Genomic DNA, 18,449 nt, shown 5'->3' with positions numbered 1-18,449 from the left:
AAAAAAAAAAATCAAATTGAAATTATAATACCAGTTTATCTAATGAAACATGTAGCTCATATATATATATATTATATATATATATATATATAGAGTCCGGCTGAGGTACTATCGTAAGCACCAAAGATTTTGTGCTATCGAGTTTTCCACCGTTAGATTTAACCATATGATTATTTTACCCCGTTAGATTATACTATTCAACTAACCATTCACTTAACCCTAGGGGGCCCACATCATCCTAATACCCATTTCTCAATCCAAGGGCTAAAAAATCAATAGCACCAATAGTTTGGTGCTATTGATAGTATTCCGCTAGTTCTCCTCTCTCTCATCTCTCTCTCTCTCTCTCTCTCTATATATATATATTATATATATATATATATATATGAAGTCCGCTTGCTATGCTATTGATAGCATCAACAGCTTGATGCTTCTAAGTTTTCTGCCGTTAGATTAACTCTAATTATTTTTATCCGTTAGATTATACTATTCAACTAACTACTCCACTCTATCCTAAAGGGCTCACATCATCCTAACCGCACATTTCTTAATCCAATTGGCTAAAAACTAAATAGCACCAATAATTTGGTGCTATTGAGCAGTATTCCAGCCTATTATATATATATATATATATAATATATATATATATGCTACTATACTTCAATAGTACCAAGCCCTTGGTACTATTTGAGTTTTTCGGCCGTTGGATGAAAGGATGTGCAGTAGGATGATAGTGGTCCCCGATTAAATTGATAGTGGTCCCGAGGTTGAGTGGGTGGTTGGTTAATAGTATAATCTAACGGGTGGAAATGATCAAAGGGTAAAATCTAATGGTAGAAAACTCAATAGCATCAAGGGCTTGATAATATCGATAGTATAGTAACCGGACTCTCTTTCTCTCTCTCTCGTCTCCTATAATAATATATATATATATAATATATATCAACTAAAATTATTTCACTATATTATTTATTTTGCATACGAAAAAAGAATAATTTTGAAATAGGTCCACCTACATATTGAAATTTAAAATATGTGTTTTTATGTATAATATGAGTCCGGCTACTCTCTTGATATATCTGCCGTTAGATTTATCCTTTGTTATTCCATCCTTAGATTATACCATTTAACCAACCATCCACTCAATCTAACTAGCCACTAGTATCCTAACCGCACATCTTTTATCTAACGGGTCGACAAACTCGATATTACTTATCAATAGTAACATATATATAGAGAGAAGAGTTTGGTTACTATACTCCTTAAGAGTATGATCGCCTTCGTACTCATAAGTCGTTTTGATGATAAAGCTTCTGAATCGACGATCCATACTATTAAACAGTTTTAGAGAATTTAAAACTTCTAGAATTCAAATTTTATAATTTCGATATCAGTTACCTTACGATCAAAAGCTCACAAAATTGACAATTTTTAACGCGCTGGTATGGGATATTGCTAGTTTAACAGTGCAAAAGAATCGGAATAGGTTGAATTTTTTGATAAAAAATTCTATTCACTACCTTAGATAAGATCAATACTCCGATCTTAAATTGAAGGATCCAATCATCTATTTTTAGGATGTTGTTCGATTTTAACCATTTATTTTATGCCCGCTTGATGGATTTTATTTATTTCGAAAAATTACGAAATTATTCCTTAAAAATTTCAAATACTCTAGATCATATTTAACGGAGTGGACGTCGATTCGAAAGCTCCATCATCCGAAAATAACTTATGAGTACGAAAGACCTAATACTCATAAGAGTATAATAGCTCCACTATTATATATATATATATATTATATATATATAATATATATTATAGAGTGAGGCTACTATGCTATCGGAAGCACGGAGCCTTCCGTGCTTCCAGCTTGTTTTTCGATGTTGCGATTTTCGAATCGTCGATCGGTCCGTTAAACTTGATCTAGAGTATTTGGAGTACCTAGAAAATAAATTTTATTATTTTTCAATATCATTTGCCTAGTGAACGAGGGGGCTCAAAATCAACGGCTGAAAATAAAAATCTTACAAATGTAATAATAATGACATTAAAATTTTAAATCAAAGATATTGATCTTGTTTTTAATAGTATAAAGAATTTTTCTATCAAAATTTCACGTGATTTGGATATTTCTACACCGTTAAACTTGCAAGCGGCTCACTACGGCCATATGAAATGTTTGATTTTTGAGCTTCATTTGATCACTAGGCAAAAGATATCGAAAAATAATAAAATTTATTTTTCTAGGTACTGCAAATACTCTAGATCAAGTTTAACGGAGCCGATCGACGATTCGAAAGTCGCAAATATCGAAAACGAGCTGGAAGCACGGAAGGCTCCCGTGCTTCCGAAGTACATGTAGCCTCACACTATATATATATATATATATATATATATATATATATATATAATATATAGAGCAAGGTTGCTGTGCTTTCATCCTAAGCCGTTTTCGATGATGGAATTTTCAAATCGACGATCCGTTCAGTTAGACTTGATCTAGCGTATTTGAAGTTTCTAGAAAATAATTTTTTGCAACTTTTTTGATAATATTATTTACGTAGTGATCGAAAGGATTCAAAATCAATAATTTTTAATGATTGATATCTGCCATTTTTCAAAGTTTAACGGTGTAGAAAGTATTCAAATCAGATAAAATTTTGATACAAAATTCTTTATACTATCTACAACAAGATCAATATTTATGATATAAAGAAAATTTTAGTGCTATATCATCATTTTTTATAGGATTTTTATTTCAGCCGTTAAAAATTATTGATTTTGAATTCTTTCGATTGCTAGGTAAATGATATCGAAAAATCGCAAAAATTATTTTCTAGAAACTTCAAATACGCTAGATCATGTCTAACGGAGTCGATCGTCGATTCAGAAATTTCATCATCGAAAACGGCTCAGGAGCACGGAGACTTTCGTGCTCCTGAGAGCACAGCAGTTCTGCTATATATATATATATATATATATATATAAAATCCGGCTACTGTGCTATTAATAGCACGAAGCACTTGGTGCTACCAAGTTTTCTGCCGTTAGATCGACCCTTTTGATCGTTTACACCCGTTAGATCATACTGGAACGTAGTTCCTTCTAGAAGGTTTGGACTCGACTAATCAAGTCTTCTTAATTTTAATATGCAGACACGGATATGTTGTCCAACCGTTTTCGTCTTTTTTTCTTTTTTAATTTTTTTTATTTTTCTTAACAACCCTGTTCCACTTTATCTTTCTCTTATCATCATCATTATTAAAACTATTGCCTTGCACCATAGTGTATACACCGAAATTCTTAAGAACTCGAACTCACTAATAATATCTAAATCTTAAAAAAAAAAACCATTTATAGCCATTAAGAGCAATAAATTTAATCAAACTACTAATCTTGATCATTATAAGGCATCTAGATATAAGATTTAGATATTTTCAGTACTATAAATTATATCTAATGATTTAAAGTTATGTTTCTAATAACTCCAATTTAGAGCTCCTGATAAAACTATGGTGTGTGCACTCGGTGCATGCAATAATTTTGTCTAGATACGATATAAAGTGGGTCCCACCATTTTCTCCTCTCGTTTGAGTGCCAAGTTGTCTCCACGATGCAACTCACGTGGCATACACTAATCCTCCACACTTTCACTAATAAATCCTTCTTTTGATCATTATTCGTACCCCAAAAGGTACCCAAAAGGGGTCCACCACCATTTGTATCAATCCCTCTAAAAAAGCCATTTTACTTGGCATTAGTGCTCAGGGATGTCAATGGGTACGGATACCTGAGATTTTATTCGAATCTTAATCCGAACAGAGTGATATAAGATGCTAAATGGATATGGTTTTGAATATGGATATCAAAAATAAAAATCCGACAGATAAAAATACGGTTATGAATTCTGACTTTACCTGGCTCGACCCCGAATCCGATCTGAAACCGAATTTATTTTACATTATATATTATATATAATATGTATGTGAAAATTTGATATTATATTTAAATTTGTATTTTAAAAATTTAGATTTAATATAATATATTTTGAAATATTGAAAAGAGAAATAAATATTTCGGGTTCGGATTTTCGGATTTGGTTTCGGGTTTTGGGTTTGGATATGAATTTTTAAAATCCGTCGGGTTTGAGTTCGGATTTCAGGATTCGGATTTTTGAAAATTCGCCTCGAATCAAGACCGCTGACGTTACTATCAGTGCTCAACTTCACTATTAATTTTGAAATTTCTTTGGATGGAAATAATTGGCTTTGCGATAGAGAAATGATATTAACAGATCAATTTTTATTGGATATAGTTTGAATTTATTATATCTAATCAAATTTACTTAGTCAGTAAATAATAAAAAAATAATTTTAAATTTAGTTGAACATTTATAAAAAATTTTTTACTATAAACTCAAATAATCACCATAAAATTTTGAAAACAAAAGCAAAGAAAATAAATGAATGAATATTGTATTTTATATTCTGAAAATATTCGACATAATAAATAAAATATATGATATGGACGTAGCATTACACATATATTTTTTCTAATTTTTTTTTTGTTGAAGGAATTTATTTGCTTAACTAATTAATTTATTTAATTCACATCTGACGTGGCAGGCCCCTCCATGCAATAATTGTCCAAAGAGACCAACGCAAAACGTACACAAATTACTCGGACTAGAATTCCAATTTCCACCCCCAAAATTCAAAAAATTCTAAAACAATCCACTTTTTCTAATGCTCTTCTTCGGTTACTTCGAAGTTCGAACCGCCCCCAAATCTCCCCCCAACCCCCGATTAAGTACAAGGTAAAATTTGGTGGAGTCCCCCTCAACTATAACCAATTTGGAAATGGCACCCTAAGCTTTAGAATTTTTTTTTTCCTATTTTAATTTTAATTTTTAAAAATTGAGTGTGCGATATAAATTAAAGGGTAAACTTCAAATACCACTCCTGTAGTTTCGCACTTTCTCACTTTAGTAGCATGTGATTTAAAGTGTTTTAATTTAATATCATGTGAAGTTTTTTTTACTAAATCAGTGACAAAGTTAAACTAAAATGTATTAAAATGAATATTCGATAAAGGTAGATGGGGTATATGAAGTTTTTTGTATATAATTTAACGAAATGTTAACGGAGGAGCTGACGAAAAGAAAAAAATAAAACCATAGGGTACCAAATTGATATATTTTAAATTATATGGTACTAAATGAGAAAGTGAGAAACCACAAGGGTGATATATGAAGTTTACCTAAATAAAATTTGTTAATAAAATTAAGAGATGAAATTAAAAATTATCTAAAGGTGAGGGGTGTCCGTGCGTTTTAGTCATCGTCCCACGCTCTATATCTCCGCGTTAAATTGAATCCTCCCCGTTCGAAATTTCAAACCGAATAGCAGCAGTTATTCTCCTACCTTATTCGCCATTTCATTTATTCTCACTCCCTTATCCCCATTTTTTATTCCCAAATTTTGATTCTTATTACTGTTGTTCCCATTCCCCATTACTACTCCATGAGCCTCCGCGACTCCGACGACCTCGACGGGGCCTCCTCCCCCACGATCGAGGACGAAGACGAGGTCTCGATCTCTTCTAATTTTTGCTTCGATTTTTGGTGTTTAATTCCTGGTTTTTGTGATCCGTTTTGGTGTGTTTGGTGACGTGTTGATCGGTTTTTTTTGGCGAAGGACGGGAGCCGGAACCCTAGCGACTCGTCGTCGCCGGCGCCGGCGCCGAGCGTGGCGGCGGCGCCGGCGCGGCGGTGGAGGGACGTGTTCTGGCTCCTCGTCTTCGTCCTCCACCTCCTCCTCGTCGGCTCCGCGCTCGTCCTCCTCGGCCTCAACCGGTTCCGCAAGGCCGATCGGCTCAACATCGACCGGTTCACCAACATCACCATCGGCGGCGGCGCCGCCGCGGCGCCGCGGGAGGCGGAGGTGGTGGCGCCGCCGCAGCGGGAGCAGGGGCCGAGTGGGGAGCTCACGGAGACGTTCTGGCCCTTCTACGGCGCGGCGGCGGGGGTCGGGGCGGCGATCGCGGGGGCGTGGCTCGCGCTGCTGGGGCGGCGCGCGGGGCAGATGATGAAGGTGTCGGTGCACAGCCTCACCACTTACCTCGCCGTGATCAGCGTGCTGTGCTTCTGGGGGAAGCACTTCTTCTGGGGGGTCGCTTTCGCTGTTGGGGCCCTTCTGCAGTTCCTCTATGTCATGTCCGTGCTCGATAGGTATCGATTTGTCTCCATCGAATTCCACCTTTTCTGTTTTGATTTTGGATCGTTAATTAGGATTTTAGATCCAATCACACGGAATTTCGCATCCAATTGCAAATGACATTACTGGATGTGTAGCTAGTGAAATAGGCAGTAGATTCCTCAACATTTATCATGCTATTGCTGATGTTGGGAATTACTTCGTCTTGTTATTGAAGTGAATCAGGGGACTGATGTTAAAGGTCGATCTTTTAATGTTAATAATTACCTTGTTTCCCTTCTCCCAACTATGCTCCCGGTCGGCGAAGAAGCTAGAAGCTTGTATCAGACAATGGTATACACACACCTGTGTTTCATTGTTAAGAATTATATGTTTTGAGTCTGAGGGACTCTTCAAGTAAATAATTTGCAAAAAATAGATTATATTAACTGGGTCACTTCTTGACATGTTTCTGGTCGGAGAAAGCAACTATTTTTCAAAAGGAAATATGCCCATATGTAGTCTCTACATTCGATATCATTGTAATTCCGGTAAAAAAGCTAGATGAGATTTATTTGTTTCAATGGAAGTGTTAAAATTCACGTATTTGCCTCCAATTTGGTTTATGAAGGCATTTCAGAGAAATTCGGCAGACTTTTGATACCATCTTCTGTAGTGTCATTAACCGTTTACGCATTTCTCTGACACCTATTCAATTTGTCTTAGTTGTTTTAATTAGTTTTCCTGGTTAATAATCATTGATAAATTCACTTTCCTTTAAGGACGAAACATTTGTGAGGTAGGAGGGAAAAAAAGAAAAAAAAACTAACATAGAACTAGAAGCTTATAAGATTATACAATTTCTATTCCCATATTTTGTAGTTGCTATACTGCAGGCATCTGCTGATTCAGGAATTCTGGTTGTGTATCTCCTAATTTCATCGAAAAACTGAGAATTTTTTTTTTCCCTCTTGCTAATTGAACTATATATTGTTAGTTTAATTATAACGGCAATATGTCCATCTACCTAGCAACCACAGACTCACAGTAGAAGCTTTTCTGTAGGTTTCCCTTCACAATGCTGGTTTTGCAGAAGGCCGTGAAAATGGTTTGGGGCCTTCCAGATGTGATGAGAGTAGCCTATGCTTTTATTCTCATCATGCTCTGTTGGATGGTACTATGGTCATTTGGAGTAGCTGGTATCGTCGCCTTAAGTATGCATGATAGCGGTCGTTGGTGGCTTCTTGTGGTGAGCGGGCAAGTTTTTTTCTCTTCAGTCTAATACTTGCATGATTTTAGTAATTACTTCTTCAAGGAAGAAAATTGCTTATAGTATGTCTCATTTTCTCTTCTCAGGTGTTCTCAGTGAGTTTGTTTTGGACCGGAGCTGTTCTTTGTAATACCGTTCACGTGATAGTATCTGGCATGGTATTTCTTGTTCTTATTCATGGTGGGCAGAGAGCTACATCAATGCCTCCAAAACCAGTTCTGAAGTCACTACAGTATGCCGTAACAACTTCTTTTGGTAGCATTTGCTATGGGTCGCTTTTCACTGCTGCAATCAGGACTCTGCGGTGGGAGGTATACATGTTAGCTTCGGCCTTGAGTTACTAAGGACTCCTTATGTGGTTGTTCTGTTTGACTTATTACTTTATTTACAGTTTACTTTTTGAAATTACTTCAGATCCGAGGAATTAGGTCAAAAATTGGAAACAACGAGTGTCTTCTGTGTTGTGTTGATTTTTTGTTTCATCTTGTGGAAACGCTGGTTCGCTTCTTCAACAAGTATGCATATGTCCAGGTCAGTTTCTTTTGTCGTTTTTGTTATTTGTATTCTGTTGATGGTGCTGCTGCTTTTTGTTTCTTATTTACTTCTTAAACTATTATTCTCTTCCTTCTATGAGTGTTACTGGTGTAAAAAGCTGTCTATAATAGGTAGAATTCGACAACACTATCCTGAACAATGTGGTACTTCAAAAGAACTTGGGAGTTCTCTGAAATCAAAATAACTGTGGGGATAGGTAGTACCAAAATTTTAGCTGTTCAAGTACCCATTTCAAAATGTGCCATAGTCGTGATAAATCATGTTACGTCTAATATTATTTCATGTTGGTTTTTTCCATTCAGATAGCAGTTAATGGAAAGAGCTTCAATCGTTCCGCTAGGGATGCATGGGAGTTGTTCCAGTCTACCGGCATTGAAGCACTCATTGCTTATGATTGTTCTGGTGCTGTTCTCCTTATGGGCACTATTTTGGGTGGGCTTCTTACAGGAACATGTACAGGAGTTTGGGCATGGTTCAAAAGAAGTGATAAAGTGCTCATGGTTGGTTGCACTGCGGCACTGATGGGTATGATATTGGTGAGTCTCCACTTCTATTAATTTTTTATGTGGTTCTGAATTGTCCACTAATTACTAAAAGGTTAAGGGACATAAGTTCAAAATATTGGAATAAAACCATTTACTGGCTCGGAATGATTACAAGTTTGAAATGCCCTTTTAACTAATGCATTTCTGTAGCCTAATCTAAATTTAGCTCCTCTAATGGCTCCTTTGTTGTTATGCATTAGATATCCTTTAGACAACCATGGTATACAAGTTACAAAATTGAAAAATACTTTTGTACACACGGTTTTGATTCATTTAGTGTATGTTCAAAGTTTCATAAGATCAAACAGATATGTATATGTTATTTTTTTTTGAGAAATTGTATATGTTATTGTAATCCCTTGCAATCTGCTGCATGAGAGTTTTCGCTCTGCTCCCATTTATTGCTGATAGCTCCATTCATATAACAAAAATGACTTGATTGTATCGCTTGTAATGATTAACCTCTTGACTTCAGATGCATACAAAATTTATACGTTGTACCTGCGACATGACTACAAAAGAGCACTTGACTCAACTTCTTATCAATGAATTAACCCTTATTTCTGTCATCTTACACAATGACTCAAACTTGGAGATTGCATTAATAATCCTTCTTTATTTCCAGGTGGGGTTAGCTGTAGTAGTTGTCGAAAGTGCGGTCACCTCGATATATATATGCTACGCGGAAGATCCCACATTGATTCAGAGTTGGGATACCGAGTTCTTCAACCAAATGTCGGAGGCGCTGCACCAGAGACTACAGTATCGGAGCGCGCGAGCTAGAGAGGTAATGAACGGCAGGCTCGACAGATTCCCAGATATACCCCCCATTTGAAACTTCTTTTTTTTTTTTTTCGTTTTTTCGGGAAAATTTTTCTTTGAACTTCAATTGCATGCCTTTTCATTCTCATTAATTTACATAATAGGACTTTTTGGCCCACAAGAACAAGTGGTGGCCTTTTGATTTTGATTTATCTTAAATTGTGTTAGAAGGATGTTCCTGGAAGTGCAAATAGGTAAGAAGCTAATATTGTGGATTTAGCTCGATAGATGAAATGTTAGAGGTTTAGCCCTTGATGTATGTGGTCATTTCCAAGCAATATGATCTAATAAAAGATTGTAGATTACACATACTAATGTTGTTGTTATTTGTGGATTTTTTTTTTTTTTGGGTCTTTTTTGCCACCTAAATTTGATGTTGTGAGTTCATGTTTTTATTCATTCATGTGGGTACCAAACTACCAAGTACAAACCCAGCCAAATCCATTATTGTAAATGTAAGTCTCATATTTTAGAAGGTGATGATTTTTTCTTTTTCCTGAGAACTTATAGAGGGAAAGAAAACTAGAAAGAGATTTTCTTTTACTCATCCTTCCTATTCTACTCTTGTCCATTTAAAAAAAAAAAAAAAACAACAACATTTAATAAAAATAACCCGAATAAACAAAACAATAATTAATAATTCAACACTTCACAATAAGCTAAGTGACGACAAAAGCGGTCCTTAACGTAGACTAATTTATTACGGCAATCATCTGCCGTTCATGCCATTTTATTTTCGTTCATCACGTACACAATACGAATCTTAAAGCAAAACTACTTCGTCCTCTGTCCCCACCATCTCATCCTCCGTCCATCACGTGAACGGCACGGATCTCAGCGCAGCGTTTAACTACATCGGCCGCGGTCTAAACACGGCTCAATTATCCCCTCCACTCCAATGGCGTGGACGCTGCTCCTCCCGTGCTGTAGCAACAGCACCGCCATTCGCACCCCTCCTCCCCTCGCACTCCCCCCTCCGAACCCCTCCATTCGCCCCCGCAGATCCCTCGATCCTAGGGTTTCCGAATCCGCGGAGGTCGAGCTTCGATGCCTTGTAGGAGGAGGAGGAGGAGGAGGAGGAGGAGTCCTCTCGCGAGGTCGCGTGGCGTGTCGCGCGAAGAGAGGCGCCGACGCCGAGGCGGAGTCGGAGTCGTCGTCGTCGGCGGCGGCGGAGGCGGCGGCTGGGGGGCTGGGGATCCGGGCGGCGCTGTGGGCGGCGGAGGCGGCCTACGTCGTGTGGCTCTTCCTCCTCCCCTACGCCCCGGTTCGTGCTGCGCCGCCCTAGCTTCCGCCTCTCGATTCGTAACCCTAGATAAGATTACGCGTCGCCTCGTTTCGCTCGGTTCGATATTAGGGTTTCCATCCTTCCTTGTGCGATACTGACTCTAATTAGCAATCACTTTGCGAGCAGGGTGATCCAGTATGGGCGATAAAGCAAAGCACTATCAGTGATCTCTTGGGCCTGTCGCTTAATTTCTTCTTCATCTTGCCATTAATGAACTCTGGTAATAATTTGTTCTCACCAAGGATGCAATTTATTTCTTCGCTTACTTTTTGAATCGTAACATACCATACATTTTATCCTTTTACCATTGGCAGTAATTTAGTTGGTGTGTTCTATGGCAGTGTAGTTGGAATTCATGTGATTGAAGCACCTGTACTTCACCCTGTAAGAAACGAATTTGTTCGCGCGATTTTATGTTGCTAATTTAGATTCGAACACTGTAATTTTTAGCACCCTGTGATCTTTTGCTTTCCTAAGGTGGCCGAAGGATTATTCAACTTCGTGATCGGATGGACATTTTTGTTTGCCCCTTTACTCTTCACCGATCGCCGAAGAGACAGATACAAAGGATCATTGGATCTCTTGTGGGGATGCCAGATGTTTCTCACCAATGGTAAGCTCATCAATTTCCTAGTTTTTTTATTTATTTATTTTACTAATTATTTTTGTTTCTTTCTCGAATTTATGAGAAAGGCACCTTGCGATGAACAGATCTAGTCCTGTTATTGTTGCTTAATTTGCAAACACATATTTAAAGGAATCATAAGTTACTAATTTGTTCTTTTGTCAAAAACAGAAAAAAAAAAAGAAGAAGAAAAACTATGGTAAGCTATTTTATCTGATTGAACTTGTCTCTGCTTCTTGGCATTGCTTGCTCAGTCTTCTTAATACCTTACATGGCGATCCGACTTAATGATGCGGACTCGAACCAGTATCCCACAAAACCATCTCAGTTGGGTTCAGTGATGGTAAGAGGTGCGCCCATCGTGGCTTTAATTGGTGGATTTGTCTGCGTTGTCTCGACACTTTGGGCTCTTTTTGGTCGTGCCGATGGTGGTTTCGGAAGTCTAGCTGATCGATGGCTATATTTGGGAAATTATATCGGATCAGAGAGGCTTGCTTATGCATTCATATGGGATATTCTACTTTACGCCGTATTCCAACCTTGGTTGATTGGTGACAACCTTCAAAATGTAAAAGAAGATTATACAGAACTCGTAAATGTCTTAAGATTCGTCCCTGTTGTGGGCTTGGTTGCATATCTCTTGTGCTTGGATTATGTAAAAGAGTCCTAGTTGAAGTTTGAATTTTAATCATATACTTTGTACTATGTTCATGAATTTCAAGAGCTTTTTTTTTTTTTTTTTTTTTTTGTAATCAAATTTGCAAAACACTAGATACTTTTGTTTGACAGTTCGTTTTTGTTCATCTGAATGCGACAAAGTGCAATCATATTGTTCATTTTGGTACAGAAGATGCAAATCTTTTACTGCAATATATAATTTATAAGTGCATTAGATCGTAAACTCATCGACACGATGACTTAGATGACATATTTGTGACTAATCATGTTCTTTCATTTTCAGATCTCTTACCTTATATTGTTTAGTTAGAGAGTTCCTAGAATTAGTATTATAGCCGTGTATGCTGCCGAAGTACCCTCAACTCTTAGTGTTCCTCCCCAGTTTCGCCCCAGCAGGAAGTTGTTCATCCTCAACGACGGCGGCGGCGATTCCACTGCTGGAGACACTGAAAAGTTCCGGAATTCGTGTCATACAAAACAGAGGTTTGTTGGTAGAGTACATACATTAACTGAATTTAAAGTGAGTGGTGATGAACCTGCAGTAGATGAACTTGAATTTTGGGCTCCGAATCCACTTGCCTGTTGTGAGCCTGATGATGGTGGCGAGGCTAATCCTGTATCAGTCTTGGTTAGTTGTATATTATCCAAAGCATATATACATTTGTGTCAGAATCACACAAACCCACTATCTTTTTTCTAGTTGCAATGAATGAAAACCACTATCCTTTTATTATTGCAATTAGTTCCACAAGTTTTAGTTTGGAGGACCAAAAAAGCCTCACTTTATGGGCCAATTGCAGAGTTAGTGAGTTCCAGTTTTGTGATTCAAGCTTAAACTAGGAAAAATCTATTGGCTTTTTGTGATTTTAATCCTCAATATGCATGGTGATAGTGATGTGTTTCTGTATTTTCTGGCAAACCGTGGCACGTGTCGGCATCGGCGGTGACATTGATGCGGCAGAGCGAGGGGAGCTCGAGCACGAGCGACCGGTTGACAGGGAGCGAGATCGATCGATTGAGAATGGGGCAGACGCAATCGGGCTGTTCACGGATCACATTGGCCAAATTATTACAGCACGGGTCGGGCGGCGCCGCCTCTTCCCCCTGAGCGAAAGGCATGCACGGCGCGAGGAGGAGGAGAACAGGGCCGCAATCGGAGGCGATGGATGGTAGGAAAAGAAGTGTCACGATGGCGAATGCTACTGTTGTTGAAGCCATGGTTTTGTTTGTGCTTCTACTACTTTGGGTCATGTTGAGAGGGTGAGAATGAGTTTTTGTGAGGTTTGGTTTTTTATATGTAGAGTTGGAGGGAAAATGAGAATGGTGTTGTTTATGGGGTGTGTGTGATTTTGGTGTGAACTATGCTATTACAAGCCAATGCATTGGGCATGCTATTGGCATTGACCATTGACCTATGTTCATTGATCCTCTACAATGTGGATTGTAAGAAACTTTTTGCTGCTACCAACTATGATCTCGCAGATCAACTTATGGCCAGTTTGGAATTGCGGTTTACTTTTCGGAAGCATATAGCAATATACTTCTCCACTCTACGCCTGTAACAACATTTATCATAACGTAATCGGTTGGTGCGATTGAGAGGATGCAAAATTATCTTTTGAAACAAACGTACGGTGTCTTGTCTCGCGTCCCGGCTTGAGTGCAGCGAATATACCCTGCAATCGCAAATGGGGCCTAAGAGGACCAGCTCAAATTGGTCGAACCGGAGTCCAGTTAGGTTTGAAAAATTTTCAGAGCCATTTCTCAGAAACCTAAATAAGAGAAACAATCAAAAAGGAATAAAACCAGGGAACAAAAAGAAAGATCAAGAGCACTATGGACCTCCCTTATGTGAGAAATTTTTGCTTGGACCAAGTCCACCACGTCAGCCGTGGACCAACCATTCACCATCTCCCTTTGTTTCCTGCCAGTTTCAAAAGCTATACAAGCAACAACACTATTGGATCAAAAGAAGTTAAAGAAGAGATGTATAGAAATATATTTATATGTTTTTTTGTGGAGGTCGTGGAAACTATACAGTAACCAAATCTACAATCTACACAGCGTGATAGTTCTTTACTGAAACAAGCAAAATGTTTTTTCATCGTAAGCAACTATCTGCAGCTAATGTAGCGGACCTTGTCCACCAAAAAAAAAAATAAAGAAGAAAAGATTTATGCTCTTATGGGCCTGAAGAAGAATCTGATTCTGCCACAAAGATATCACAAAGGATGACCAAAAAGAGAGATGAAGGGAAGGGATCAAGCCAACTTTTCACACTAAAATTCCCTTTGTGCATTAACAAAGTTCCTCCCTTTAAGCTCAATATGTTCCTTCTTTCATGCAACTAACTAAAGCTTTGCTTCTCCATTTGAAGTGCTTCTTCATGACAGATAAGGCATTATTTTCCATTTCCATTTATGTTTCTATTTTAAATTTTTAACTGTGGAACAAAAAACAATTTATTTCTGTTTTCTTTTTTATATGTTTTTTTTTTGGCTTTATTTAGTTCTATTGCATGACTATGAGGATGAAGATTGATTGCAATGGTTGTTATAAAAAGATTAGAAGAGCTCTTCTACAAATGCAAGGTAAATATGAAAAAATTTCTTAATAAAGCATTAGAATAAACCTTTTAGCTTTGTGGCTTGTGTTATTGACATGGCTTTTCTTTTTTTTTTTCTTTTTTCTTATTTTTGGTATTTATAGAGTTGGATAGCCACTTTATAGATAAGCAACAGGGTAAAGTATGTGTTAATGGGCAATTTATTCCACAAGATGTTGCAATTAAGATTGGGAAGAGGACTAATAGAAGGGTTGAGATATTGGAGATCAAGGAAGTAGATGTTGACAACCAAGGTAGACCCCTTTGATTAAACCTCATGTATAAGATATGTGATTTGTGTTCTATTTCTAGTTCACAATGAATAAACAAAGGAGTATTTTAGTTTCAGATTGTTTGAATATTTTCTTAAATTCCACATCTGAATACTGCAACGGATTTTCCAGAATATTATCCTTATATGTTGTTGATACATCGATATTAATGATACGTGATGCTTTAGATTGATTTATGTACATAATCTACGATATCACATGATAGATTTATCAAGACATTAATAATATTACACATGACCTTTTGCATATGAGAAATTAAAAGTTTTCTTTTGTGGTGAGTATTCAAAGTCAGAATAATAGCATCCAATCAAATTATTCAATCTTATAAAAATATATAGTAAATTTTTTTGTATGATATTATTTCAACTTGAATTCATCACCCTTTTCTTATTTAGACCTTTATTAAGTTGTTCAAATCTAGAACCAAAAAAGAATTACAATCCCTATAACATCACCATCCAAGGACCAGTTTATTTCCACTAGTCATTATCATTTCTACATATATATATAGGATTGCAAGATTACATATCTTTTTTGATTATAAACTTAGCCTTTTTTTTTTAGATGTTTATCATCTCACATGACTAAATGAAATCGATTTGATACATATCCTATACATAGAATATCTGTTGCAGCGAAAATTTTCTCATTGTATCTTCAGGCTGTGATTCGGTCATCCGAGCCCGCCCCGCAACGAATACATATTTTACTTCTTGGGTCCAAACCTAGTCATTCTTTTGCAAATAATGTGTCTATTGCGCCTACTTTTGTTTCTTCTTTTAGCTCCAACTATATAGAGTAGCACAATATTTCGCGTGAATAGTTAGAACAAAATTTTGAGATTTAAAAGCAGAAACTCTAAACTGAAGCTCGTGTTTTTAATATAAGATTGTAGAGATGATTGTGAAACGGAATTAGAGTCTAGTTGATTCAACAATGTATCCAAGGTGCAGAAACCACTGTGTATATTGCAATATATTTGCTTTTTTCACTATTGCATGGCGCCATGACATGATCTTTCAATGCGAAATGTGCGTCCAAACAGAGCCTAAAATCTTGCAGATCATCGCAATACAACTCACATCTCCCAACAATTAATATTGGTTGAGGCCAAATGATCAACATCAAGCTCCCTTCCAAAGCATTCTCAACTTAAACTAATCTCCCTTCTAAGTATCTCCATGTACTAATAATCTTCTTAATTTGGACAAAATCCTTGTAATTGTCTTCTTTGGACGGCATTGTGTACACTTCCTTGTCATTAGTGAGTCTTAAATATGCTTTGGACAATAATAAGCCAAAATAACCTTCCTTGTAAGCATCCCCCAATTAAAGAAAAATAATATATAAAAGAGCATTCAAATGTAAGCAAAGTGATCGACCACTTTAAATTTTCTTTTTTTTTTTTAATTTTAAGATTAAGATAAAGTCCATGGGCTAATTCTGATTAATTAGGATTTGTCACCCCACCTAACCGTACTTAAAAATAGAGATATATTCCCCCACGTGAAACTTCCCCTTCATTTATTAATTATCTCCTAATAATTAAACCATGCTTTGGGTTCCTTAAAAATCCTCCTAAATCATTGCGCACTAGGATATATGAAATACGCAAAAATTCTAGGCAACTGAATCGACAATAAAAAAAATATTAACTCATCAACTGTATTTGAAATTGGATTTATTATTTTCATATACCATTTTTTTTATTCACCGACGTTAAATAATATAAAATAATTGTTCACACTTTTAAAGTCAACTGCATGCGAGGCTCAAACTTAGAACTTTTTATTCATTATCAATGGAATAATCATTTATCTCTAAAATCTTATATTGTTAGAAAAATTAGTTAGTCTTAAGTAACACTAAATCCAAAAAAAATGCTTTAGTTTAGCATCTCACATCCATGAGTCTAAAGCTGAAATATTTGTTCAAAAGAGTTAGGCGGTGTCGGGCACAGACATTTGACTCAAACAAACCCTACTACTGCTCACAAAATGCACCCACCCCCACACTCCTGTGTTTTGTGATTTGACTCGTTTTCACCATCATAATATAAGATGCAGTCGTATGTATGAAAAGAAAATTCTACGCACTGAATAATTTCGATGCACATACGAGGGAGAAAAAGTTGTTCCGTGTGGAAAACTTTTCTGTGCCGGGATTGCGGAAAAATTATAGAAGTGTATATAATGAGGGGCAAAAAAGGTGGGACCCTTCTAATGTTACGGACCCCCACAAGGAGAAATCCAAATGCGACACGTGTCATAAAGTCCACATTATGCTTTCCAAAAAAGGAAAGAGAACTCACAACTTATGATACACGTTCATCCCCTCGGCCTCTCTCAATTAAGAAATTTAAACCAATAATAATAAAGTACAACAAAAAATAAAAAAATATATTATAATTATTTTTTTACAATGTAAAGAAAAGTGGGGCCCTCGATGCATGGTATAAATATCCCAACGTGTAATAATTTGGTTCCGCAACGGAAAAAAAGGGCGAAAAAAAAAAAAAGAAGAAGAAGAAGAAGAAGAAGAGATGGTCGCGGTTCCGCATAATAATTACCACGGTGCGGTCGCGGACGAGATCGAGGGCCTGGTCACGGTCTACGAGGACGGCCACGTGGAGCGCGCCCCGGTCATGCCCACCGTGGAGTCGTCCACGTCACCCCTCCGCGGCCCCGGTGACGTCACGTGGAGTGACGTCACGCTCTGCCGCGTCACCGGCCTGTGGGCCCGCCTCTTCGTCCCCGACCCCGACCCCGACCCCGACCCCGCGGGGGAGCCGCCGCGGCTGCCGGTGGTGGTGTACTTCCACGGCGGCGGCTTCTGCGTGGGCTCGGCGGCGTGGCGGTGCTACCACGACTTCGCGGCGCGGCTGGCGGCGTCGGCGGGGTGCGCCGTGGCCTCCGTGGACTACCGGCTCGCCCCCGAGCACCCCCTCCCCGCCGCCTACGACGACGGCGCCGCGGCCGTTGACGCCCTCCTCCTCCGCGCGGCCCGGCTCGAGCCCCGGTGCGACCCCTCGCGCGTGGTGCTCTGCGGGGACAGCGCGGGGGCCGCCATCGCGTACCACGTGGCGGCGCGGCTCTGCGAATGCCACGCGGAGGCCCCCGGTTGGCTGAGGGGCGTGGCGCTGGTGCAGCCGTTCTTCGGGGGGCAGGCGAGGACGGCGTCGGAGGAGTCGGAGGAGAAAGAGGAGGAGCAGAGGTCGGTACTCAGCCTGGGGAGATCGGACGGGTACTGCAGGAGGCTGGCGCTGCCGCGCGGGTGCGATCGGGACCATCCGTGGTGCAACCCGGTGGGATTGGGCGGGGCGTGGAGGGTGATCAGGAGGCTCCCGCGGACGCTGGTGTGCGCGGCGGGGATGGACGTGCTGCGGGATCGGAACGCGGAGTTCTGCGCCGCCATGAAAAGCGCCGGGAACTGCGTCGAGAGTCGTGTCTACGCCGGCGTCGGCCACGCGTTCCAACTGCTCGGTCGGTCGCACGTGTCCAAGGTTCGCACGCACGAGATGCTCATGCACATCAGGGACTTCATCTGGGATACTATATATATAACAAATATGTAG

The 18,449-nt window shown here is 38.7% G+C and overlaps 3 protein-coding genes across 8 annotated transcripts; all 3 read left to right on the top strand.

Annotated features, from left to right (window-relative positions):
* LOC109725712 (CTL-like protein DDB_G0274487) lies at nucleotides 5,400-13,072 on the top strand. 6 transcript variants are annotated; one of them, XM_020255018.1, is made up of 12 exons: nucleotides 5,400-5,591; nucleotides 5,700-6,232; nucleotides 7,263-7,446; nucleotides 7,554-7,778; nucleotides 7,882-7,998; nucleotides 8,325-8,558; nucleotides 9,193-9,354; nucleotides 10,801-10,894; nucleotides 11,021-11,058; nucleotides 11,152-11,287; nucleotides 12,360-12,460; nucleotides 12,939-13,072. In XM_020255018.1, exons 1-11 carry the CDS (start codon nucleotides 5,526-5,528, stop codon nucleotides 12,425-12,427), a joined length of 1,857 nt encoding a protein of 618 aa, XP_020110607.1. In that variant the 5' UTR covers nucleotides 5,400-5,525; the 3' UTR covers nucleotides 12,428-12,460; nucleotides 12,939-13,072. The 6 variants fall into 6 exon arrangements, 5 of the variants coding, with proteins under 5 accessions (XP_020110607.1, XP_020110606.1, XP_020110608.1 ...); XM_020255017.1 differs by lacking the exon at nucleotides 12,939-13,072 and having other exon boundaries at nucleotides 12,360-12,563; XM_020255019.1 differs by lacking the exon at nucleotides 12,939-13,072 and having other exon boundaries at nucleotides 12,261-12,370.
* LOC109725882 (heavy metal-associated isoprenylated plant protein 25-like) lies at nucleotides 14,231-14,988 on the top strand. Its single transcript, XM_020255279.1, has 3 exons — nucleotides 14,231-14,375; nucleotides 14,487-14,568; nucleotides 14,687-14,988. Exons 1-3 carry the CDS (start codon nucleotides 14,319-14,321, stop codon nucleotides 14,848-14,850), a joined length of 303 nt encoding a protein of 100 aa, XP_020110868.1. The 5' UTR covers nucleotides 14,231-14,318; the 3' UTR covers nucleotides 14,851-14,988.
* On the top strand, nucleotides 17,418-18,449 carry LOC109725603 (probable carboxylesterase 17). The gene has a single exon (XM_020254843.1). The coding sequence runs from the start codon at nucleotides 17,418-17,420 to the stop codon at nucleotides 18,447-18,449; it is 1,032 nt and encodes a 343-aa protein (XP_020110432.1).

The sequence above is a fragment of the Ananas comosus genome, linkage group 20 (genome assembly GCF_001540865.1).
Source record: "Ananas comosus cultivar F153 linkage group 20, ASM154086v1, whole genome shotgun sequence".
Lineage (NCBI taxonomy): Eukaryota > Viridiplantae > Streptophyta > Magnoliopsida > Poales > Bromeliaceae > Ananas > Ananas comosus.
The sequence above is the reverse complement of the archived record's forward strand: the minus strand, read 5'-3'. Positions and strand labels throughout refer to the sequence as shown.

What these genes read in the sequence shown, in the direction of transcription:
- LOC109725712 (XM_020255016.1), top strand. Translation starts at nt 5,526, where the DNA reads ATGAGCCTCCGCGACTCCGACGACCTCGACGGGGCCTCCTCCCCCACG. An exon ending in ACAAGTATGCATATGTCCAG is followed by an intron (nt 7,999 to 8,324) that starts GTCAGTTTCTTT and finishes TTTTCCATTCAG; the next exon opens with ATAGCAGTTAATGGAAAGAG. An exon ending in CTTGCCATTAATGAACTCTG is followed by an intron (nt 10,895 to 11,020) that starts GTAATAATTTGT and finishes ATGGCAGTGTAG; the next exon opens with TTGGAATTCATGTGATTGAA.
- LOC109725603 (XM_020254843.1), top strand. Translation starts at nt 17,418, where the DNA reads ATGGTCGCGGTTCCGCATAATAATTACCACGGTGCGGTCGCGGACGAG.
- LOC109725882 (XM_020255279.1), top strand. Translation starts at nt 14,319, where the DNA reads ATGCAACTAACTAAAGCTTTGCTTCTCCATTTGAAGTGCTTCTTCATG. An exon ending in GCTTCTTCATGACAGATAAG is followed by an intron (nt 14,376 to 14,486) that starts GCATTATTTTCC and finishes GGCTTTATTTAG; the next exon opens with TTCTATTGCATGACTATGAG. An exon ending in AGCTCTTCTACAAATGCAAG is followed by an intron (nt 14,569 to 14,686) that starts GTAAATATGAAA and finishes TGGTATTTATAG; the next exon opens with AGTTGGATAGCCACTTTATA.